Below are 21095 nucleotides of genomic sequence, written 5' to 3' on the forward strand. Positions count from 1 at the left end.
TCGTGATAAGGTTGTTGTGGTTGGAGATCAGAGTGCTGGAAAAACAAGTGTGTTGGAAATGATTGCTCAAGCACGAATATTCCCAAGAGGATCAGGGGAGATGATGACACGTTCCCCAGTGAAGGTAAGAAAATGGGCCCTTGAAGTGCCTCAGAAAAGCCCCTCTTCAATGACGTCTGCTCATGATGTTGGAATGAAGACTTTTAGCAGAAGAAGGGGTCTCAATATAGCATTCGAAATCATTCCCAGTGTAGAAATTAGTAGAAGGCACAGCCAGGAGGCCCATACAGCCAGAGCAGAGAGAATGAGCAAGAGGGGAGTAGTGGGAGAGGACACCAGAGGCGAGGGGCCAGGCTGTGCCACCAGGCCCTTGGTGTCATTGAGTAAGACATACAAAGAGGAAGAGAATGAGAATATTGCAAGTAGAGTCAGTGAGTGTAAGTAGTTTTCTAGTTCTACTGTAAAACAGCAGAAAAAGGAGGGTAATCCGTTGAGTGACGAGAAGATTTTTAGAAGTATTTTTATGCTGAGTTATAATCAGTGTGTGTCAGATCATTATAAGATCTAATAAAGAAAAAAAATAATGAGGAAACAATGCAAGATCAAAGTCTCTGAGGTGAAGGAGGCTGGACTCACTTATACATATGTATCTGCATATGAACTCCCTGCACATACATAAAAGCGCTAGCTCAGTGAATTCACTGATGAACACAGGGAGAAAGTAAATGGCCACAGGGTCTTTCATTAAGCACATGTTTGTTTTCTTACTCTATACCAGCATTGGTCTGCCCTAGCAATCTTTGCAATCATTGTGGCAAACTTGTCATCTACAAAATTCACACTTGAGAACCATGCAATCAAATTACAAAAATTAATAATGATTAATAAATCACAAAAAACCTCAATGTTTTAATTAAGTTTATGATTTTTGTCTTCAGCCATGTTCATAACTATCCTGGGGTCTGTGCAGCCCATGGGCCCCAGGTTGGACACTCCTGGCTCTAGACCGTGTGCTACTAAGTTTAAAAGATTTTTTTCCATAAACATAGTAAATATCTAAATATTTATTGTGTTGCAAGTAGATGTTTATAAGATAAGCAGGATCATGGAGGTCAGGGGAGAGGCAGTTTTACTGGATGACACGTGGACCCAAGAAATAACATTGCTGGGATTATGAAGCTATTTGTAAAGTAGAGCCAGCAGAATTTCTTGACAGATTTGATATGAAGAGACCAATCATCAAAGGCCTGGGTTTTGTCTTGAGTAGATTAAAGAATGTTATTTTCATAAAGAAGTCTAAGTAGGTTCACTTTAGTCAAAGTGTTCAGTTTAGTTTTCCTGCTAAAGGATGATAACAAATAAGTAGCTCAATGTGCAGATTTGGGGACACATAAATTTTGGAGTCAGGATGATCTATCCAAGTGTAGTATTAAAAGTTGTGGTCTTATGAAACACGATTTACAAGGGAAGGAGTGGAGATAGAGAAGATAAGGACCTGCTGGGAGTGGCGGCATTATCAGTTAAGTTTAAAGGAAAAGGAAACAGTTTGAAATGTGCGAGGGTAAGCCAGTGTGATTGGAGGAGAACCAGAACCACCCTGTAAACTACAAGTCAGGTAATGAAAGCATTGAGGAAAAGTGATCTGTGAGTTCAGATGCTCTGATAGAAGCATTCCTTCCATTTACCAGAGTAGGCAAGTAAATGCACTCACTATTAGGAAGCTTTCTGGTTGCTTCAACTTCCTCAGCGAAATAAGAAGCTAAATTATCACTATTAAGTAAAGAGAAAGGAAAAGAGATTCAGGATTGGGGCCGGAGGAAATACATGAAGTCTTTTCTGAGAGAACGTGGCAACTCTACTAGTGAGTTGATGGGGCCAAGTAATACAAAGTTGATGGGTTACGCTGAAGTTACATTAAGTGTGTGGCATTAATTTAAAGTGAATCTGTAGTTTTTTCGTTGCTTTTCTTTTGCATTCACCTAATAGAAGTCTAGATAAATAATACAAGAATTAGAAACTTGAAATCACCAAGGAGTATAATCAGAATAGTGGTAGAAAGTGAGACGATGAAACCGACTTAAAACCTTCAAGAGGCGATGTTTCTAGCTGCAGCAAGGTGGAGTACTGGGCAGTGGAGAGTGATTTAGAGCACCCTTGGATCTAGCTATGCACTGGACCTCATTGTATGAGACTGGTTCCTTTTTCATTGCTTGGTGGTGTTAAGTGAATGTGCTCAACTTTGCATATCCATGTTACCATTGATGAGAGTCTGGGGGTATTTTCAACTTAGGAGAGAAAAGCCCAAAGTGAGTCTGTGTGTCATGTCGTGCTCAGTAATAAACTACAAAAACACTGGGAGTCTGTCTTTTATGTTGCTACTGGTACCTAATTGTGGAGGCCATGAGAGATACTTCAGGAAGAATTAACTTCGCTCTTAGAGACAAGAAAGATGGGAGGTTTCCTTGAAACACACAAGGCCATTAACCTTCTGCTGTTTATCAGGGCTCTTCCTTCTTGATGGACCCCAATTTTTGTCTTCTTGGAGCAGTGGAATTGGCAAAATCTTGACAACATTTCAGCCTCCTTAACAGCTTGGTTTCTTCGTATATGTGTCTTGAAGGTGTATCATGCACAAGGTGTAGGGTTAGTTTTTAGAGATTTATTTCTATAGTTCATTTTTCACTGGAATCTTGGTTCCTTGAATCATAGCTTCTTGAAAATCCTGAATCCAATTTTTGTCTATTTGTTTGACCCAGGGACATTGTTACAGACTAAGATTTTCTCTTAAGTCTCTGTCCTGCACCACAGATCAGCAAGTACTCTGATGAAAAACAGCTATAGGAAACCCCCCCTCAAGTCCTTTGGGCTCCTGGTCTCCTAGTTGAGACTGCCATAGTTGTTTTCAGCAGCCAGTTTTTGTATTTTTATATAGTTGCTTAGCTTATCTTAGTGGAAGGAAGTATATTTTTAAAGTAAATTGGGGAACTGAAGAGATGGCTCAGTGGCTAAAAACACTGGCTGTAGGGCTGGAGAGATGGCTTAGCGATTAAGAATGCTATTCTTGCAGAAGACCTGGGTTCGAATCCCAGCTCCCACATGACAGCTAACAACTGTCTGTAACTCCAGTTCCAGGGGATCCAACAGCCTCTTCTTGTCCTCCGTGGGCATTCACAACATGGGTGTACTTACCTACATGCAGGCATACCACTCATACACATAAAATAAAAATAATAAATATTAAAAATAAACACTGGCTATTCTTGCAGAAGACCTGAGTTTGAATCCAGCACCTACATGGTGACTAACAACTGTCCGTAACTCCAGTTCCAGGGGATCTAACACCATCTTCTGACCTCCTCGGGCTTTGCACAATATGGTGCACTTGCAAACATACAGACATAAAATTCATACACATAAAAATTTAAATATATATGTATAATAAAGTAAAACAGTAGATTTATGGAAATGTCAAAAATTATAATTTAAAAATTAAGAAATAAGTTTAGAAATTCTTGCAAAACTGTTGACTGTTAATACATGTTGTTAAAATATTTTTGCCCAAATGCCACTCTTGGATGAAGTCTGCTTTGCTTTCTTGATGGCCAAAATCTTTCTCTGTTGTGACACCTTAGCTTCTGCCACATTGTTCTGGTGTGTGTGTGTGTGTGTGTGTGTGTGTGTGTGTGTGTGTGTGTGATAAATTCTTATAGTAGAGAAGTCTGAAACAGACAGCTCTGTTTCCACATCTGGAATACTTGATATATAGTTCACATATTGATGAATGTTGACTAAATGAGCTGTCCTTTACCCAAATTCATCTTTGTCAAGTCCTGGATTTTCTTTTCTTTTTCAAGTTTTACAATAATGATTTTTGTTCTTGACACGCCATAAAACATAGCATGGGGAAAGAAAGGTGCAACCGCATATTCTTTAGGCCATAAAAGATATAAATTACCCACCCATCTTGTTGGGAAATCAAAACATGGATGACATATACATGATTGATACAGAGGTGCCATGCTGACAATTCCAGGGGACACTCCTGGGTACAGTGTGAACGGACCTGGATTTGTGCAATGCAGTGGCCCTGTCCAGACCATGAAATGCTGTGAGAGTTAATATTAATTATAAATGTGTCATTGCATCTGTTTTCTATTCCTTTCAGGTGACTCTCAGTGAAGGTCCTCACCATGTGGCCTTGTTTAAAGATAGCTCTCGGGAGTTTGATCTTACCAAAGAGGAAGATGTAAGTAGAATTCATCTCAAGTTCGTATGTGTAACTTTATAACCCCTATGAGCTTATAAGACAATTAAAGTATTTGTCGACTAAGATTTTCTTACAATTTTGTTCTTTCCCATTGGTAGCTTGCAGCATTAAGACATGAAATAGAACTCCGAATGAGGAAAAACGTGAAAGAAGGCTGTACAGTGAGCCCTGAGGTGAGGGTTGTAATTCATTTCAACAGTGTTTTAGGGAAAGGCAATGTATGGCTTCATATAAATTATGGTATTGATATTGGTATTTAGATTGCAGCTTTTCCAAGATGCTTGTTTTTTGAGTGTTTGTTTGTTTGTTTGTTTTATGTTCTAAGTAGGGTAACATCTGGGGGTAATTTTCTAGAATAATTACTTTGGTATCAAAAGGAAACAACTTTTCTGAAATATGTGACTAGGTGAGATACAGAATTTTCAGAAATAAATAACCACAAATATTCTTAGCAAATTCACCCCCAAATTCACTTTATGTTTATCTTCCTGAATAGACCATATCCTTAAACGTGAAAGGCCCTGGGCTACAGAGGATGGTGCTTGTTGACTTACCTGGTGTGATTAATGTAAGTATATACAGACCAGCCGTTTATTTTATTCCTACTGTGGAAAACATTTGTAATGACATTTAAAACTTTTCTTCAAGACTGTGACAGCAGGCATGGCTCCTGACACAAAGGAAACTATTTTCAGTATCAGCAAAGCTTACATGCAGAATCCTAATGCCATCATCCTCTGCATTCAAGGTAAATCATGGTGGATCTTAGGTGCTCTGATATGCTTTGCTCTTGGCAACTTGAGCTTTGCTTCAGTACATGTCATATAAACATACATGGCAAATGTGTTTTTAAGTTCTCTCTTGTTCATTTTATTAATAAATGGATCTGAAGTTGGGTTTTTTTTAACTTTTGACATCATTGGAATTTTTTATTGGCTACAGTGTTCTTTCATAAAGTAAATATATTAAGATTGTGAAAATTTTTGCAACCTACTAGTTATTACAGTGTCATTTTTATTTTTTTCAGATGGATCTGTGGATGCTGAACGCAGTATTGTTACAGATTTGGTCAGTCAAATGGATCCTCATGGAAGAAGGACCATATTTGTTTTGACCAAAGTAGACCTGGCAGAGAAAAATGTAGCCAGTCCAAGCAGGGTGAGGGCAAGTTCTTTATTTTGTGTGTATGCACATGTGCATGTAATGCTCACATGGAGGCCAGAGGACAGTCTCAGATATTGGTCCACCTTTACTTTTTATTATTTCTTTTTATTTTGTTTTGGAGACATGGACTCTCACAGGCTTAGAACTCATTAAGTCGGCTCATTTGGCTGGCCAGTGAGCCCCAGAGATCTCTGTCTCTGCTTCCCCAGCCCGGGATTACAAATGCCACCACAGAGAGACTGGAGAGATGGCTCATAGATTAAAGTACTTGATGCTCTTTCAGAGGACCAGAATTCAGTTCCAATACCCACAGTGGGTGGCTCACAGCAGCTTATAATTCCAGCTCTGGGTGCTAAGGCTCTCTGGTATCCACAGTTTCCTGCACACACATTCACAGACACAAATCAGTAATAAAATTAATCTTTTTAAAAATGCCCCCACACATTTAACAACCATATTGCTTCTGGAAGGGCTTTCTTCCATCCCCATAGGGTTTATCTGGAGAATTTTTTCCCCCTTTATTCCCATAGTTCTTTGTAAGCCCTCCTTCCTGCCCTCCCCTTTCCCCCCTTTTTTGTTTGTTTGATTTGGGATGGGGGCCGGTTGTTTTGTGTGTTTGTCCATGAATTCTGGGATCTAACTCAGGTCTTTGTGCTTGCAAAGCAAACAGTTTACCAACTAAGCTATTTCTTTAGCCCTGAGAACATGTCTTATTTGGATGCAGACCTGACTGACTTCTCCTCCTAACTGTAAAGGTACAGGGGGTAGTTGAGAGTAAGGAGGATTTGTGTTGTTTCAAATCCTGGCACTACCATTTGCTAGCTATGTGATCTTGGGGTAAGTTATTTAACTTTTCTATGCTTTAGGCTTCCTCATCTGGTGGGAATGAAGATAATTATATAGATTTCTCCTTGGTTGTGATGAATTATTGAGTCAAATAAATGACACAAAGAAGTTGGAATGAATCTTGGGCCCAAAGTGTTACATACATAGTGACTGGCATGTTTATGAATGATAAATTGATATTGTATCATTTCCTGTAGAACAGTGACTTCAAGTAGCCATCCCCACCACTACTGCATAGAATGTCTCTCTTTCCCACCTTAAACATTCTGAGACTGCCCCTGTGTCAGGGGCTCCCAGACACTCCAGCTCCAGGTGCAGTGACTCGCAGGACTTGCAGGACTCACCACATAGTCAGACCAGATACCGTTCTAGTGAAGGGTTCAAGCGAAATCACAAAGTGAAGGTGCAGGTGAGTCTAGAGGCAGCCTACTCAAGTCTCCAGAAGTGAAGAACAGGTGTGAGGTAGAAACATATCTGTGTGACCTCCATTTCGCCTTTCCTCTCTGGGATAGTCACTTTGAATTTCACCTGAGATGCAATTGAAGCTGACTTCAGTCCTTTCTACGGTAGAGATTCAGCTTTAGCCCAGATTTGACTTGTCTTGGAGGAGGATTCTTCTCCCAGCATTAATCTGAATAGGCCGCCAGAGGTGGAAATATTTGTGTGTGAATAGATCAATGCAAATAAGCATTTTTCTGGGTTCAGAGTCCAATTTTTAATCACACTCTAGAGAAGGATTTTTCTCCTTAGAAGAGTGGAAAACTCAGTGGGTCCAAATAGTTTTCTAAAAAGGGGCTTCCCATAGAAGAAAGAAAGGAGTAAAAGAAGACAGCGCAGCATGGTTAGGATTTACAGATTCAGAGCCAACAAGATGACCCAGCAGGCAAGGGTACTTGTGACCAAGCCTGACAACGATAAATAGTAGAAGGAGAGAAGTGATTACCATGAGCTGTCCTCTGACCTCCACATACGTGCCTACACCCAAATAAATAAACGGGATTTTAAATTTTTTTAAAAAAGGGCTGGAGCGATGGCTCAGCAGGTAAAAACACTGACTGCTCTAGCAGAGGATTGGAATTTGATTCCCAGCACCCACATGGCGGCTAACAATCGTCCATAACTCCAGTTCCAGGGGATCCAACACCCTCTTCTGACCTCCTCGGGCATTGTACAACACAGGTGCACCTACCTACATGAAGGAAATACACTCATAAAATAAAAATAATAAAACTAAAAAGAAAAAAAATTAAAAATAATAGTTAAAGAATTTAGATTTTGAAAGAAACTATGAGGAAGTAATAATAAAGCTGTGTATTGGGTACGTCTCTGTGCCCTGTACTGTGCTAATTAAATTTGACTATCTTACAGTCTCAGCAACCCTTTTTTAAAAAATTAAATTTATTTACTTAAACCCACATTGCTAGTAAATGGCAGAGCAAGAATTCTAACCAAGGTCTGACTCACAAATATCATTTCAAGTTTTAATTTTGGCATATACATTTTAATACATTTTCAATATAGTAAAATTAAATGTATTTCCCTCAAATAATAAGACAGATTTGTCTAATTTTGATAAATATATACAGCATTTTTAATTATTTTGCCTTCTCAATTGTATATTATGATTTTAAAAGCTGAGTTCATATTTCACACTTATTTTTTCCAACTTATTAAAACAGATTCAACAGATAATTGAAGGAAAGCTCTTTCCAATGAAAGCTCTGGGTTATTTTGCTGTTGTAACAGGAAAAGGTATGCAAAACTGGATCGTTATAACTTTGTTTTAGTTTTTGTTGTTTTCAGATGACAAAGATTAATTTTCTTGGTGAAAATGTGGTCACCATCTTTCCTAGGAAACAGCTCTGAAAGCATTGAAGCAATAAGAGAATATGAAGAAGAATTTTTTCAGAATTCCAAACTCCTAAAGTAGGTGTCACATTAAGATACTTAACTTTACGATGAGAACATAGCTTTGTAACTATTAGCTTATTGCTAGCTATCTTCCCACACAGTGGTCTGAATCTAAGGAAGGCTGTCCTTGAGAGCCCTTTATCACATGGTACTGCAGATAACTGGAAAGGCACACTGCCTCTGGCCATGGACACTGAGTGATAACTCTCACACCTCTTAAGTTGTTTTGCCTAGAATGTGATACTTTTTTTTAATTGATATTTTCTTTTTTAAATATGTGGGAACATTTCTCTAACAATTTTAGAGAAAGTTGGAAGGGGAGATAGCAAAGAGATATTCCTAAATAGATATTGACAGAAAATAAGATACTAAACCACAAGGCAAAATGAAGAACTAAATTATGGCATTTGAATTATACTAAAGCTTTATATTGAGAGAGTTTCTAAAAATAGAAAAGCATGTTTGCCTTTAGTTTGTAAGTAAAGATAATTTTTGCAAACATAGCTAGAGAAATTTCTTTTTCTTGGGAAGGAACTGACAAGCACTGTGCTGTCCACTGTGGTACTCACTAGTCATATATACTCCTGAACTAGTTTGAATTCCAGCAGGTAAATTTCATCTCCTCAGCTCAGTCTCACTGGCCACATACTTCAAGAGCTCAGTAGTCCATGTGACTAGTGTTTACTTTATTGGACAGCTTAGATATGGACCATTTTCTTCATTGCAGAAAGTTTCGCTAGACAGTATGTGGGTATGAGTGGCTGTTCTGATTGTACATTCTCATACTTGCTAGTATTCTTATTGCTCTTCTGTAATTTTAATACATTTTACCCCTGTTTTTTTGTAGGACAAGTATGCTGAAGGCACATCAAGTAACTACAAGAAATTTAAGCCTTGCTGTATCTGACTGCTTTTGGAAAATGGTTCGAGAGTCAGTTGAACAACAGGCTGATAGCTTCAAAGGTATGTTGGCTTATTAAAATGAGTGTGCACATTCAGGTGTTATATTAGTTGACAGCCTTTAGCATTCATCGGCTTTTTTACTCCTTTTCTCAGTGACCTAGTAGCTGATTTACTGTTAGATAATGCATGGACAGTGGGAAAATGCAAACCTTCTATTGCCCTTTCAGGGGTACCATTACAGAGTTGTTAGAAGTAGCCAGTGTGTGGTAGTGTTTGAGAGAGCTTAACTACAGAGAGTGTGGGCTCCTCTTTCATATGCAGAAGAGAGCCCACCTGGAAAGCAGAGCACCTTGTGCTTTAGCTGCCTCATACTGTTCTCCCAACCCCACACTTCCTGCCCCAGGTCTTTGCTTCCATAATTTCAAACAGGGAGAATGTATTCTCCTTCCCCTTGCCATTTGGAAATTTTGCTTACCATTTATCCCCCTTAGGACTGCAACAGCCTTGGAAGTATTCCTTTTTTTTTTTTTTTTTTTTTAATAAGTATAAGCCATTTATTATTTTTTATCTGTTTTGAAGCTATATGCTTTAAGAAAATATCTAAGGGAGCTGGGCTTGCTAGTGCATGCCTTTAAGTATTCTTTTTATTCCCATTTTACAGAAGAGAAAACAAAGGTGCCGAGTAACTGGCACAACCAATGTCACATAGTAGTTAGACGTTAGACCTAGAATGTGGTATGGCCCCAGCTGGCATTCTCTTAGCTGTTGAACTCAACTGCTACAGCTGTGGATCTGTGAAATGAAAGTGAAGAAGCTAGAATCAAGGAGAATAGCTTACAAAGCTGTTATAATAATAGATTTCAGAGTATTAAGGCACCACAGACACACTCTCAATAGAAGATATGCATAATAGCCTTTTACTACAACATCTGGGAAGAAAGCGCCATCGAGAGTAAACATTTTCCTTTTTCCTCAGCAACACGTTTTAACCTTGAAACGGAGTGGAAGAATAACTACCCTCGCCTACGAGAACTTGACCGGGTAATAGTTGGTATCCTGCATATCTTTTTTTTAATGTGTATAAGTGTATTGCCTGCATGTAGGTAGGTGCACCCATGTCATTCAGTGCCCACAGAGGTCAGAAAAAGGTGTCAGATCCTCTGGAACTGGAGTTACAGACATTTGTTAGCCACCATGTGGGTGCTCAGGTCCTCTGCAAGAGCAGCCAGTATGCTTTTAACTGCTGAGCCATCTCTCCAGCCCCCCACACATAAATCTTACATATATTTTAATTTAATGTATTCTAACAAAGTTGTTGTTGATGAGAGAAATCTGGCAAGCTAAACTCCTGTTTTTAACATAACTACTTGGGAGTAATTATATCTTCTAGAATAATTTAAAATTTTTAGTTTATAACATTTAAAAGTAGGAATCACTCAAGATACAGAATCAAGTGTTTAAATGTATCTGACAAAATAAAGAATGTTCTTTAATAGTCTTAAGGAATTAGTATATTTATGTAATCCAAATTCATTTTAGCTATATATCCAGTTTTTATATTCTCAGTATTTACACTGGCGATGTATAATCTAATTTAGTGAAAAATTAAATATTGTTTTCTTTGATTTTAAAATAGCTTTAGTTATAAAACCCAATATTAACTTAAGAATTACTGATGCACTAAACCGTGTGTGTTGGCACTTTAACATTTTCTATGTGGAAATGTTATATGAATAAATGTTAGGTGGAAAACTGCATCCAGAAATGAGTCAGGTGGACATCTGGCTATACCAGCTTCTTCATCCTTATCTGGATAATGATATTCCTAAAAGGAGAATGAAAGTTCATTTTTGCTGGTCTTCTCTTTTCAAACTGAAACTCAGTCTACTACTCTATGTCTGTTTGGTTATCTGAAGAGCATGATAGGGCAAATTTACTGTCCTATGAAAATCTTAACTTGTGTCTGTGTTGCCTAGAATGAACTATTCGAAAAAGCTAAAAATGAGATCCTCGATGAAGTTATCAGTCTGAGCCAGGTCACACCAAAACACTGGTAAGTATTAGTCCCTTTTTTCGACGTCTTTTAGTCTATGACTTATGAGGAAGCATCAATTTATTGTAACCTAGTTCATCCCTCCAAAGGAAGTAGGGAAAGAATAAAGCATGTCTCCTTAAAAATAACTGCAGGTGTAGTCTCATCAATTGAATCTTTGGACAGTAGCTTACTCTGGGGTCCTTTTTAGTCTGGATCTATCTTTGGCTCTTCTTGGCTTTATGCTCAATCAATACAGACTTTGATTTCTATAAAACGTTTAAGCTTAAGTTTCATAAAGTTCTGTTTTAGGTAATAGCAAATTACCTACCAGGACTGGTTATTATTAATTAGAGCCACATTATGATCAAATTAATTGGTAAAGGAAGAATAGGTATTTTCAAACTCTCACTTCAGAGTAAGAGTAATTGATGCTTTCTGTATCATTACTGACTATGTTGGACACAACATTTTTCATTAATTCGCTCTTGTGATTCGGTATTAAATAGTAAATTCATCCTTTTTGAAAATTTGTCTTGTGAATCTCTTAAGGCAAGCTATCATCTATGATTTATATTTATATTAATATGGGCATTCTTAAATTTATTGGAATTAGAATGGAGCATTATAAAAAAAATAAACTAAACCAGGAATGGTGGCACACACTTGGAATCCCAGCATGCAGGAGGTGGAAGCAGGAGGATCACAAATTCCAAGCCAGCCCATGCTGTGTAGTGTGATCTCATAACAAATTGAATAAAGACCACATGTAGCTCAAGCAAGCTGGATGTAAATAGTCTGGAGATCTGTATTTATATTTTAAGTAACAAATTCCTCATGCCTAAATTACCTGCTAATAAATTGGTGGTATTTTTAAGAATCTATCATTCTTGGAACAGAACTATTCTTACCATTATTCATGTTAAATGTTTTCAGTATTTCTTCTGTTTGGTGAGTCACAGACTGTCACCACTAAGTCAAGACACCAGCATCTAGTCCTTAAGTTTTAATTTCTTCTCACTACTTTCCCAATCTCAGTGCATTTCTTCCTCAGTGGGATTATTTATAGGTGCTTATTTTTTCCTTTCCTTTTTGGGGGAAGGGAGAAGGGATGGAACCCACGGCCTTAACTTGCTAAGCAAGTACTCTACTACTAAGCTGCATCCTCAGTCCATTAGTTATGATTTATAAATAATTTTTATGTATGTTACCCTCATATAACCTAAGAAAGCAACTAGCATTGTATTGATTATATATACTTGTATTTCAATTTTACTTTATGTATATATCTACATATCTATATTGTTCTTTAAACTTAAAAAGCTGAGTTACACAAAGTCACTGAACTGAAATAAGAAACATAATAGTTTGTGTCATATGTATGTGATTAGTCAACCAACAGCATAAATAAAACCAGATCTTTTTTGTACAAGGAGAGATTAAAACTGGCAAATATTTGCTATTTATGGTAAGAGAAAAATACAATGCTTCTGCAAATTTCTATTGTCACAAAATGAGAATAAAGTAAATTTTCTTAGGCAGAGCAACTCTAAAATATATTATACCCACACTGGAATAAGTGTAAAAGGTAACTTTATTTAGTACATAGGAGACTAAACAGAATTGTAAAAGGACAAGAAAGAAGTACCATGAGATCACTCATGGAAAAGACACAGCTGAGAACTAGAACATCTGCCGGCCAGAGAATTATTAGCTGTCTGATCACATGATCTCTATCATTTTTTCATTAGCTTTCTGATTTCAGACTGTAGGGTTTGTTACAAAGATCAGAATAGAGCCCAGCGTGGTGGCGCACACCTGTACTCCCAGCACTTGGGAGGCAGAGGGCAGGTGGATCTCTGAATTCTAGGCTGGCCTACTCTACATAGTGAGTTCCAGGCCAGCTAGGGCTACAGGAAAGGAAATCCTGTTTCAAAAAAAAGATCAGAATAGCCAGTCCTCCTTAACTCTTCATACTGTTCATGCTGCAATGATTTAACTACATTAGACCTAAGATATTTTAGTAATGTAGTTGGAAATACCTTAGGAGTTTTTATTGGTATCTTTTGCATAATGCCACTATGTGACTTTTTTTTTTTTTTTTTTTTTTTTTTTTTTTTTTTAACCAGGCTGGCCTCGAACTCACCACAGAGATCCGCCTGCCTCTGCCACCTGAGTGCTGGGATTAAAGGCATGCACCACTATACCCGGCCAGTATGTGACATTTTAAGATGGGTGCTTGGAAAGCATCAGGCTGGTCGGGATTTGATAGCATTTTGTTACCGTTTCCTTAAAAGTGTGCTTGGCTTCCAGCTGGTGGTGTACAACTTGAATCCCAACACTTGGGAGGCAGAGGCAGGTGGATCTCTGTGAGATCGAGGCTGACCTGGTCTACATCAAGAGTTCCAGGACAGCTGGGGCTACAGGGAGACCCCGTCTTTTTTTTTTAAGAAATAAAAATGTTGGCTGGGCTTGGTGGCACACACCTTTAATTCCAGCACTTGGGAGGCAGAGGCAGGGCAGATCTCTGTGCTTTCAAGGCCAGCCTGGTCTATATAGTGAGTTCCAGGACAGCTGGGACTACAGGAAGACTCTGTCTCAAAAAGACTAAAAAAAAAATAAAAATAAAAATGTTTGGCATAAGATTCCTGGCCTCATACTCTAAGAAAAAAAAATAACACTGAGTCTGTTCTTAAGGGCATAGAAAATGCCTTGGTAGTCAGAGACTACATCCTGGTCTTCCTTTTCTTTTTTAGAAATCTTTTTAAGTTTGTGTTTAAAATGGTATCTGAGTAAGAGGCCCTTCTTTTTCTTCCACCTTGCTCCTGAAATTCTTTTTCTGCCATTAGGCAATCTGTCATCGCCTCATAATCTTTCCTCTCCTGCTTATAACTAAACAAAGGCCTTCAGGTTAGTGAGACCAGCAGCCTAGAACAATGGCTTAGTCTTGGGCAGAGTGCAGCTTGTCACCTTGCCAGGGAAATGATGGAAAGTGGCACTTGGCTTTTGACAGCAGGGATGTTTCTACTCTTTACTCTGGGTTGTGGTTATACCCATGATCAACCATATGATGAGCAGTGTAGATTTGTGTGGATTTTGTTTCTTGTTGCTTTTTGGCTTCATTTGGTTTATAGTAGAATTTAGTTCAGAAGAAGCCAAATAAATAATTTCTTGAGAATTTAAATATGTTCATAGTGGGAATATTTGCCTTTTTTTCTCCTATAGAGATCTTATTCTTAAAAGACATCTTATAAAACAGATTTTTATATGTCTTTATGCTACCATCTTGGTCATGAAGTGTTAAAATATTTTATTATGATATCCTATAATAATCTATGCTTTGTGATATAGTATTATGAAAATTATATCAAAATTTCAGTCTTGGACTCCATGGTAAACACATACAAAGCATGTTTAGTACTAAGCAAACACGCACATGAAAAGATGCTTAGAATTATTATTCATTAGGGAAATGCAAACCACAATGAGAGCCCACTGTAAAAACTCTACATCCCACTAAAAAACTCCAAAGTTGAGACAAGGTCTACCAAGTGTTGACAAGGGGATAGGGTTTCTAGGACTCCCCTCTGCTAGTAGAAATGTAAAATGATGCAGTTATTTTGGAAAAGAGCAATGTCTTAAGAAGTTAAGCAACTGCCATCTGATCCAGCCATTCCACCCTTAGATATGTAGTCAAGAATAAAAGCATATATCCTCACAGAGATATGCAAATGAATGCCCACAGCAGCTTTCTTTGTCATAGCCCACAATTAGCACATGACCATCAACAGGTAGATGGGTGAATCAATCTATGCAGTAGACAGTGCTCAGCAGTAAAAAGAAGTGAAATAGTAATACACACACATCACAGAGGAGTGAAAGTAGACGAAAAAGAGCGCATGCTACGTGATTCCATTCATGGAAAGTTCTCGAAAATACAAGTAAATCATAATAGCGAAGAGAGTGGTTACAACTCCAGTGGGAGATATTTATCTTGATTACTGTGATTCACAGATTCACATATGCCAAATTTTATCAAATCTTTAAATATGTGTAGTTTATTATTATAGTTAATGATATTTCAAGCTATTTTTTAAAAATACCATATATAAACTGGGCTTTCTTGAAACTTTTCAATTACAGGGAGGAAATCCTTCAACAATCTTTGTGGGAAAGAGTATCAACTCACGTGATTGAAAACATCTACCTTCCAGCTGCACAAACCATGAATTCGGGAACATTTAATACTACAGTGGATATCAAGCTTAAACAGTGGACTGACAAACAGCTTCCTAATAAAGCAGTAGAGGTTAGGATATAATTTAATTAAATGGGTAAGGAGCACTATCTGAAGAGACTAGGTCCTGAGATTTTAGACTCTGTTCCCATCGCACTATCTTTCTTTGGGGCCTTTATATTTTATTTGAGCTCTGTTCTTTATCTGTGTTGGAATGAACTTTAATACTACTATTAGTTGATAGTATAAAAGTTTATTAATCAAGTTGCCCAAAGGCCTTGGTTCTCCTTCCTAAGACAACATTTAATAAAACCAGACAAATTTCATTGACATTGCAATATTTTGAACTTCTGTGGATTGGGATTCTATAAGGCACGTCTTTAATGAACCAGACATTTTCATTTTTAAATTTTCTACAGAATTCAGTTGCACTTAAACAAGCATTGTTTGGGTTAGGATCCTCCTGAATTAGACTAGGAATTTTTTTTTTTTTTTAATGGGGAAAGGATGACGTGGTGGCACTGCCCTTAATCCCAGCCCTTGGGAGGCAGATACAGGCTCGTCTCTGTGAGTTCCAGGCTAGCTGTGGCTACAGGGAGACCCAATCTCAAAAAGACCAAACTGATGTTAATAATAATAATGATGATGATGATAATAACAATAATAAATTTATAAGAAAAAGAAAAAACAAGAAAGAAAAAAAGCATCCATTTCCAGTATCTTGGCCCTACCATCTAAAAACTGTGATGATTAGTCAATTTGCTTGACCTTCCTGTTTCTTCATCTGAAAAGTTGAGATGATAATATTGCCCAGCTCCCAAGGATATTGTAAGGATTAAATAAGTTAAGATACGGAAAAAAACTTAGGAGACTCCTGGCCCATGATAACTACTTGGGAAATGCAGCCACTATTCTTAGGATCATCATTATCCAAAACTCATTTGTCCGATCCCTTTACTCTAGCTAAGAGTCAATGTGTCCTAGGCTTTGTAAGGTTGTGTTTAAAAATTGGGGTTGCTGGGCATGGTGGCACACGCCTTTAATCCCAGCACTCGGGAGGCAGAGGCAGGTAGATCTCTGAGTTCAAGGCCAGCCTGGTCTACATAGTGAGTTCCAGGACAGCTGGGCCTACAGGGAGACCCTGTCTCAAAAAGACCAAAAAAATAAAAAAAGGGGGTCAACACTAAAAGTGATTTTGCTTTTCATACCTGAATTGGAACCAAAGTGTCCATTTCTACTCACTCAGTCCGAGCGTTCTTTTCTGTCCTCCTCCAGCACTGGCTTCTTCCCCCACTGTTCTGTTTCCTCAGCCTCTATTTGTAGCAGCTTTTGCAGCCTCTGCCTAAGTTACATGTTGCTGAACCTCTCATTTCTTGCTTGTCCTGCTGTCCATGAAAACAACTGGAGAGCCGCTGCCACTTCTTTGCTAGTGCCCCTCACGCCTGGCCCAGACAGTGTTCTTGGGGTGTGCCATGATGGGATGGTCCCACGGCAGTGGCAGTGAGGATGGTCAGCACTGCCAGGATCCTCTTTCCACTTTCCGCCCTGAGTATTCAGAGTCGGAAGAAAGGATGTGGTCCTGATTAGAGTAGGAAGCTATAGGTTCACACCCACCCCATGCAGGGCATGGTAGTACATGCCTAGCACCCCAGAGGTTGAGGCAGGACATTGCCCCAAGTTCACTGCCAGCCTAGGCTATGTAGAACAATCAAAAAAGCCTCAACTACCAACTGTGTGTATAGACTTAGTTCTTTAGTTACTTTTGACCCTGTGCTCTTTCACAGTTGAGATAGTTAAAAGTTAGCTGTACCACAAAGCTGAATAATGCTTAGCACTATTTGAAGGTATTGATGCATCTTTGCTTAAAGGCAAAAATGTAAAGATGATTGGCTCAATGACTAAGAAATCTTAAACTCTGTATGGCATACAAAAGACAGGCAAGCTGAAATGTCTTACTGGTTGAAATAAGTTAGTGAGCTAAGGTGGTGGCAGACCTGGAATGCAGGCCTCATGGAAAGAAGACAACTCTGGTCAGCCCAGCAAGTGGGGTCCTGTGGGAATATGACTTTATTATTTCCAGATTATTCTCAAGAGCTGGAGTTGCAGATATGTATAAGAGGCCATTAAAAGCTTTAAGTTTAAAACACTGCTTATTGGGACTAGAGAGATGGTGCGGTTAAGAACACTGACTGTTCTTACAGAAGACAAGGTTCGAATCCCAGCATCCACATGGCAGCTAACAACTGTCCATAACACCAGTTCCAGGGGATCTGGCAGCCTCTTCGGTCCTCTGTGGACACTGAATGACACAGGTGCACTTACTTACATGCAGGCAATACATCATACACATAAAATAAATAATAAATAATTAGGGTTACCTCTTCAAAGGGGGGAATGTTGGAGGGGAGGGAGTGGACATGGATTTATGGATTTGATCAAAACACCTTATATACATGTATGAAATTCTCAATAAAGTTTTTGTAAAAGTTAAAAAATAATAATAATAAGTTTAAAAAGCACTGCTTGTCTAGCAGAGTGTAAAATCTCAACAAGACCTTATAATTGCTGCTTTTTTATTCATGTATATGCATTCATTAATGAATAATGCATTTCTTGATACATTGGTGTAATACATCTGATAACATGAATTATTGTTATTTTTTCATCTGTATTAAATAAAAGTATTAGGATAAATACAGCTTGCTTTCTTTTAAATCTAGGTTGCGTGGGAGACACTACAAGAAGAATTTTCCCGCTTCATGACCGAACCCAAAGGAAAGGAGCATGATGACATATTTGACAAACTTAAAGAGGCTGTTAAGGAAGAAAGTATCAAGCGCCACAAGTGGAATGACTTTGCAGAAGATAGCTTGGTATGTCACTTTCCTAATTAGGATATCAGATTTCATTTTTGTAGGGTTTCCCAAACTGATACTCTTTCATAGGATTTTCCCATGACCATGTAAATTACATTCTTTTAAAATAACATTGTAAAATAATAGAGTTATGATTTTTAATCTGCCCTTTAACACTCCTCTGGCCCTTCTAAAATAGCCCTTTGCTCTTTCTTTCTTGACTGCCATTTCAGAAAAGTAATTTCACATGTTCCCAAAAATTACCATCCATTAACTGTTTCATGCGCTTGTCTGTAGATATCCTGGGTCTAAAAACCTAGTACCATACACTGATGTCTCTCATGTTCCAGCAACAACTCTGTTTTTACAAGTATCATTTGACTGATTTTTTTTTTTCGGAAACTGAACATATATACTAGGCAAGACTCAATCACCTAGCTGTATCCCCAGCTCTCTTCTTGCTTCTTTTTTTAGTTTTTCAAAATAAGGTCTCACCAAGTTGTCCAAGCTGACCTTGAACTTACTCTGTAGCTGAAGCCAGCCCTGAACTTTCAGTCCTCCTGCCTCAGTCTCCTGAATAGCTGGGATATGGACCTGGCCCATCAGGCCCAGAGCTTGATTCAATTCTTAAGTAACTATGAGATAAAAAAAGAAAGACTTACTTAGGCTCATAGTTCCAGAGGTTTCAGTCTGAGGGTTGGTTGATCCAGTGCTTTAGGCCTATGGTAAGGCAAAACCATCATGATGGTAAGGAATGGTGGAGGAGAGCTGCTCAGTTCAAAACAGCCAAGATGCGGAGAGAAAGGAAGAGATCAGAAACAAAGTACAACCTTCAAAATGACCACTTTCTCTACCCAGGCCCCACCTTCTTATGCTCCATTCAGATCGACTTATCAGTGGTTTCACCCATTGATGAAGTTTGCACCCTCATGATCCAATCACCTTTCTAGAGTGCCAACATCAAGGGGCCAAGCCTTTTGGTGGGACAGTTCATGTCACAACAACCACGGTCCTGTATCCTCATTGGCAGAGCTGCCTTTGCACCTGATCGGACTACAAGGCCTCACTCCTGACCACTTGATATATCTTAATTATGTAGCATGCTCCTACTACCATAATCAAACCTTTATACCACCTCTGCTAGAAAGTCATAAGAGGTAATACTAAATGAAAAGATTGAGCAGTTCTCTAGAAAAGTATGTGTCTTACTAAGAAATGTTTGTAATTATAATTTCATTTTGAAGAAATATTATCTTCATGTTTGAAAACTGTAGTTATTCTTTAAATCCCTTAAAGGTTGGTTTTCTAAAAGGGCACTAATCTCATTCATTCACCCAAAGTTTTAAAAAGTTGGAAACCAGTTTTCAGTTGAAAAAAGAATAGCTAATGCTTATGATTGGCTAGTTGTCTGAACCTTTGCCCTGTTACTATTTTTTGCTGTAGCAGTGAGATGGTGCTTAATAATTTCTTCTGTCCTGTTTTGAAAATGCTACTGTATAGTTCTTATGGCAAGAGAAAAGAAACTGCAGTATGTTATAAGTATTCTCTGGATGTTAGGTTCTAGCCATGATGTTTAAGCTGTCAGTTTAAACAAAATTACTGAAATGAAGAGACCTAGGTTGAATCAGTTTTTTCTGTCCTAACCATTTCAGAGGGTTATTCAGCACAATGCTTTGGAAGACCGATCCATATCTGATAAGCAGCAGTGGGATGCAGCTATTTATTTTATGGAAGAGGCACTTCAGGCTCGTCTCAAAGATAGTAAGTAGGAACACAAGCTCTTGATTTCTGAACATTGGAAAAATATAATTAATGATCCATCAAAATAGCTCAAGGGGAAAACATTTGCAGCACAAGCCTGACAACCTGAGTTCCATCCCTGGAACCCACCCAGTAGGAGAAAAAGACTCCCAGAAGTTGTCCTCCATACTCGCACCGTGGCACGTGTGCTCCTGCACTCACATGCACATCATGTGCACAAATAATAAATGTTTTGAATATATAATTAACATTTCAAGGTCTTGTCATGAATGCAGTAGAATATTTATTCATGGGATTTTTCAACCTGTAGCTTTATGACTAGTAAAGAATAAACAAATTGGACACATGATACTTACATGTACTCCTATTCCAAAAGGCTGTAGTTCAGGCTATTTGTGTTTGCTGCTATACTTATGGGAGTTCTATAAACAGTTGTGCTTTTCATAGATTTAAACGCATGTATAATTGTTATACATGTTCCATATTAATCATATAATTGTTCTTTTAACTGATTTCATATTAATACAACCTTAGAAAATAGTTAAGAAAGTATAACCATTGTTAAAATTTCTTTTCTTGGTAAATTATAAAATTCTTAATGGATTAATTAAAATGTTTTGTTTTGTTTTTTTTCTAGCCGAAAATGCTATTGAAAACATGATAGGGCCAGACTGGAAAAAGAGATGGTTGTACTGGAAAAATCGGACTCAAGAACAGGTAGAAAAACCAAATCTCTGTTCTTATAATGATAGCATTTTATTCATAGTTTAGTTTGGTATTTTTATTTTTCAGTGGCCCAGGATGACCTGGAATTCACTATATATCCCAGGCTGGCCACAAACTCTCAGCAATTTTTCTACCTCAGTCTCTCTCTTGCTGGGATTGTGGGTATGAGCCACCATGTCTGCCTTCATTTTGTTCATTTCAGTTTAAGCATTAAAATGTAATAATGATTAAAAAACAATAATTAGTAGATGTGAAAAACATTACCATTGAAATCTACCTGATGACTTTATATTCATGCTCAGATGCCTAGAAGCTCAGAAAGTAACCAACTGTGACTAGTAATAGTCATGTATATAGAGATTAGAAATGCATGTGAAAACGTCTCAATGTCAA

General features: G+C 38.0%; 1 protein-coding gene across 5 annotated transcripts in view; it reads left to right on the plus strand.

Annotated features, from left to right (window-relative positions):
* The window catches only part of Opa1 (OPA1 mitochondrial dynamin like GTPase), a 96809-nt gene that overhangs the window by 32338 nt on the left and 43376 nt on the right, over positions 1–21095 (plus strand). For all 5 annotated transcript variants that reach the window (XM_017799622.2, XM_029566387.1, XM_029566388.1 and 2 more), the window contains 15 exons: positions 11–124; positions 4166–4246; positions 4366–4440; positions 4764–4835; positions 4916–5015; positions 5295–5425; positions 7957–8029; positions 8131–8203; positions 9036–9151; positions 10068–10132; positions 11068–11144; positions 15267–15432; positions 18081–18233; positions 19868–19976; positions 20614–20693. In XM_017799622.2, the coding sequence (XP_017655111.1) occupies positions 11–124; positions 4166–4246; positions 4366–4440; positions 4764–4835; positions 4916–5015; positions 5295–5425; positions 7957–8029; positions 8131–8203; positions 9036–9151; positions 10068–10132; positions 11068–11144; positions 15267–15432; positions 18081–18233; positions 19868–19976; positions 20614–20693 (1485 nt within the window). The remainder of the gene's footprint in view (positions 1–10; positions 125–4165; positions 4247–4365; positions 4441–4763; positions 4836–4915; positions 5016–5294; positions 5426–7956; positions 8030–8130; positions 8204–9035; positions 9152–10067; positions 10133–11067; positions 11145–15266; positions 15433–18080; positions 18234–19867; positions 19977–20613; positions 20694–21095) is intronic.

This window comes from Nannospalax galili, unplaced genomic scaffold, assembly GCF_000622305.1.
Source record: "Nannospalax galili isolate Female #2095 unplaced genomic scaffold, S.galili_v1.0 scaffold599, whole genome shotgun sequence".
NCBI lineage: Eukaryota > Metazoa > Chordata > Mammalia > Rodentia > Spalacidae > Nannospalax > Nannospalax galili.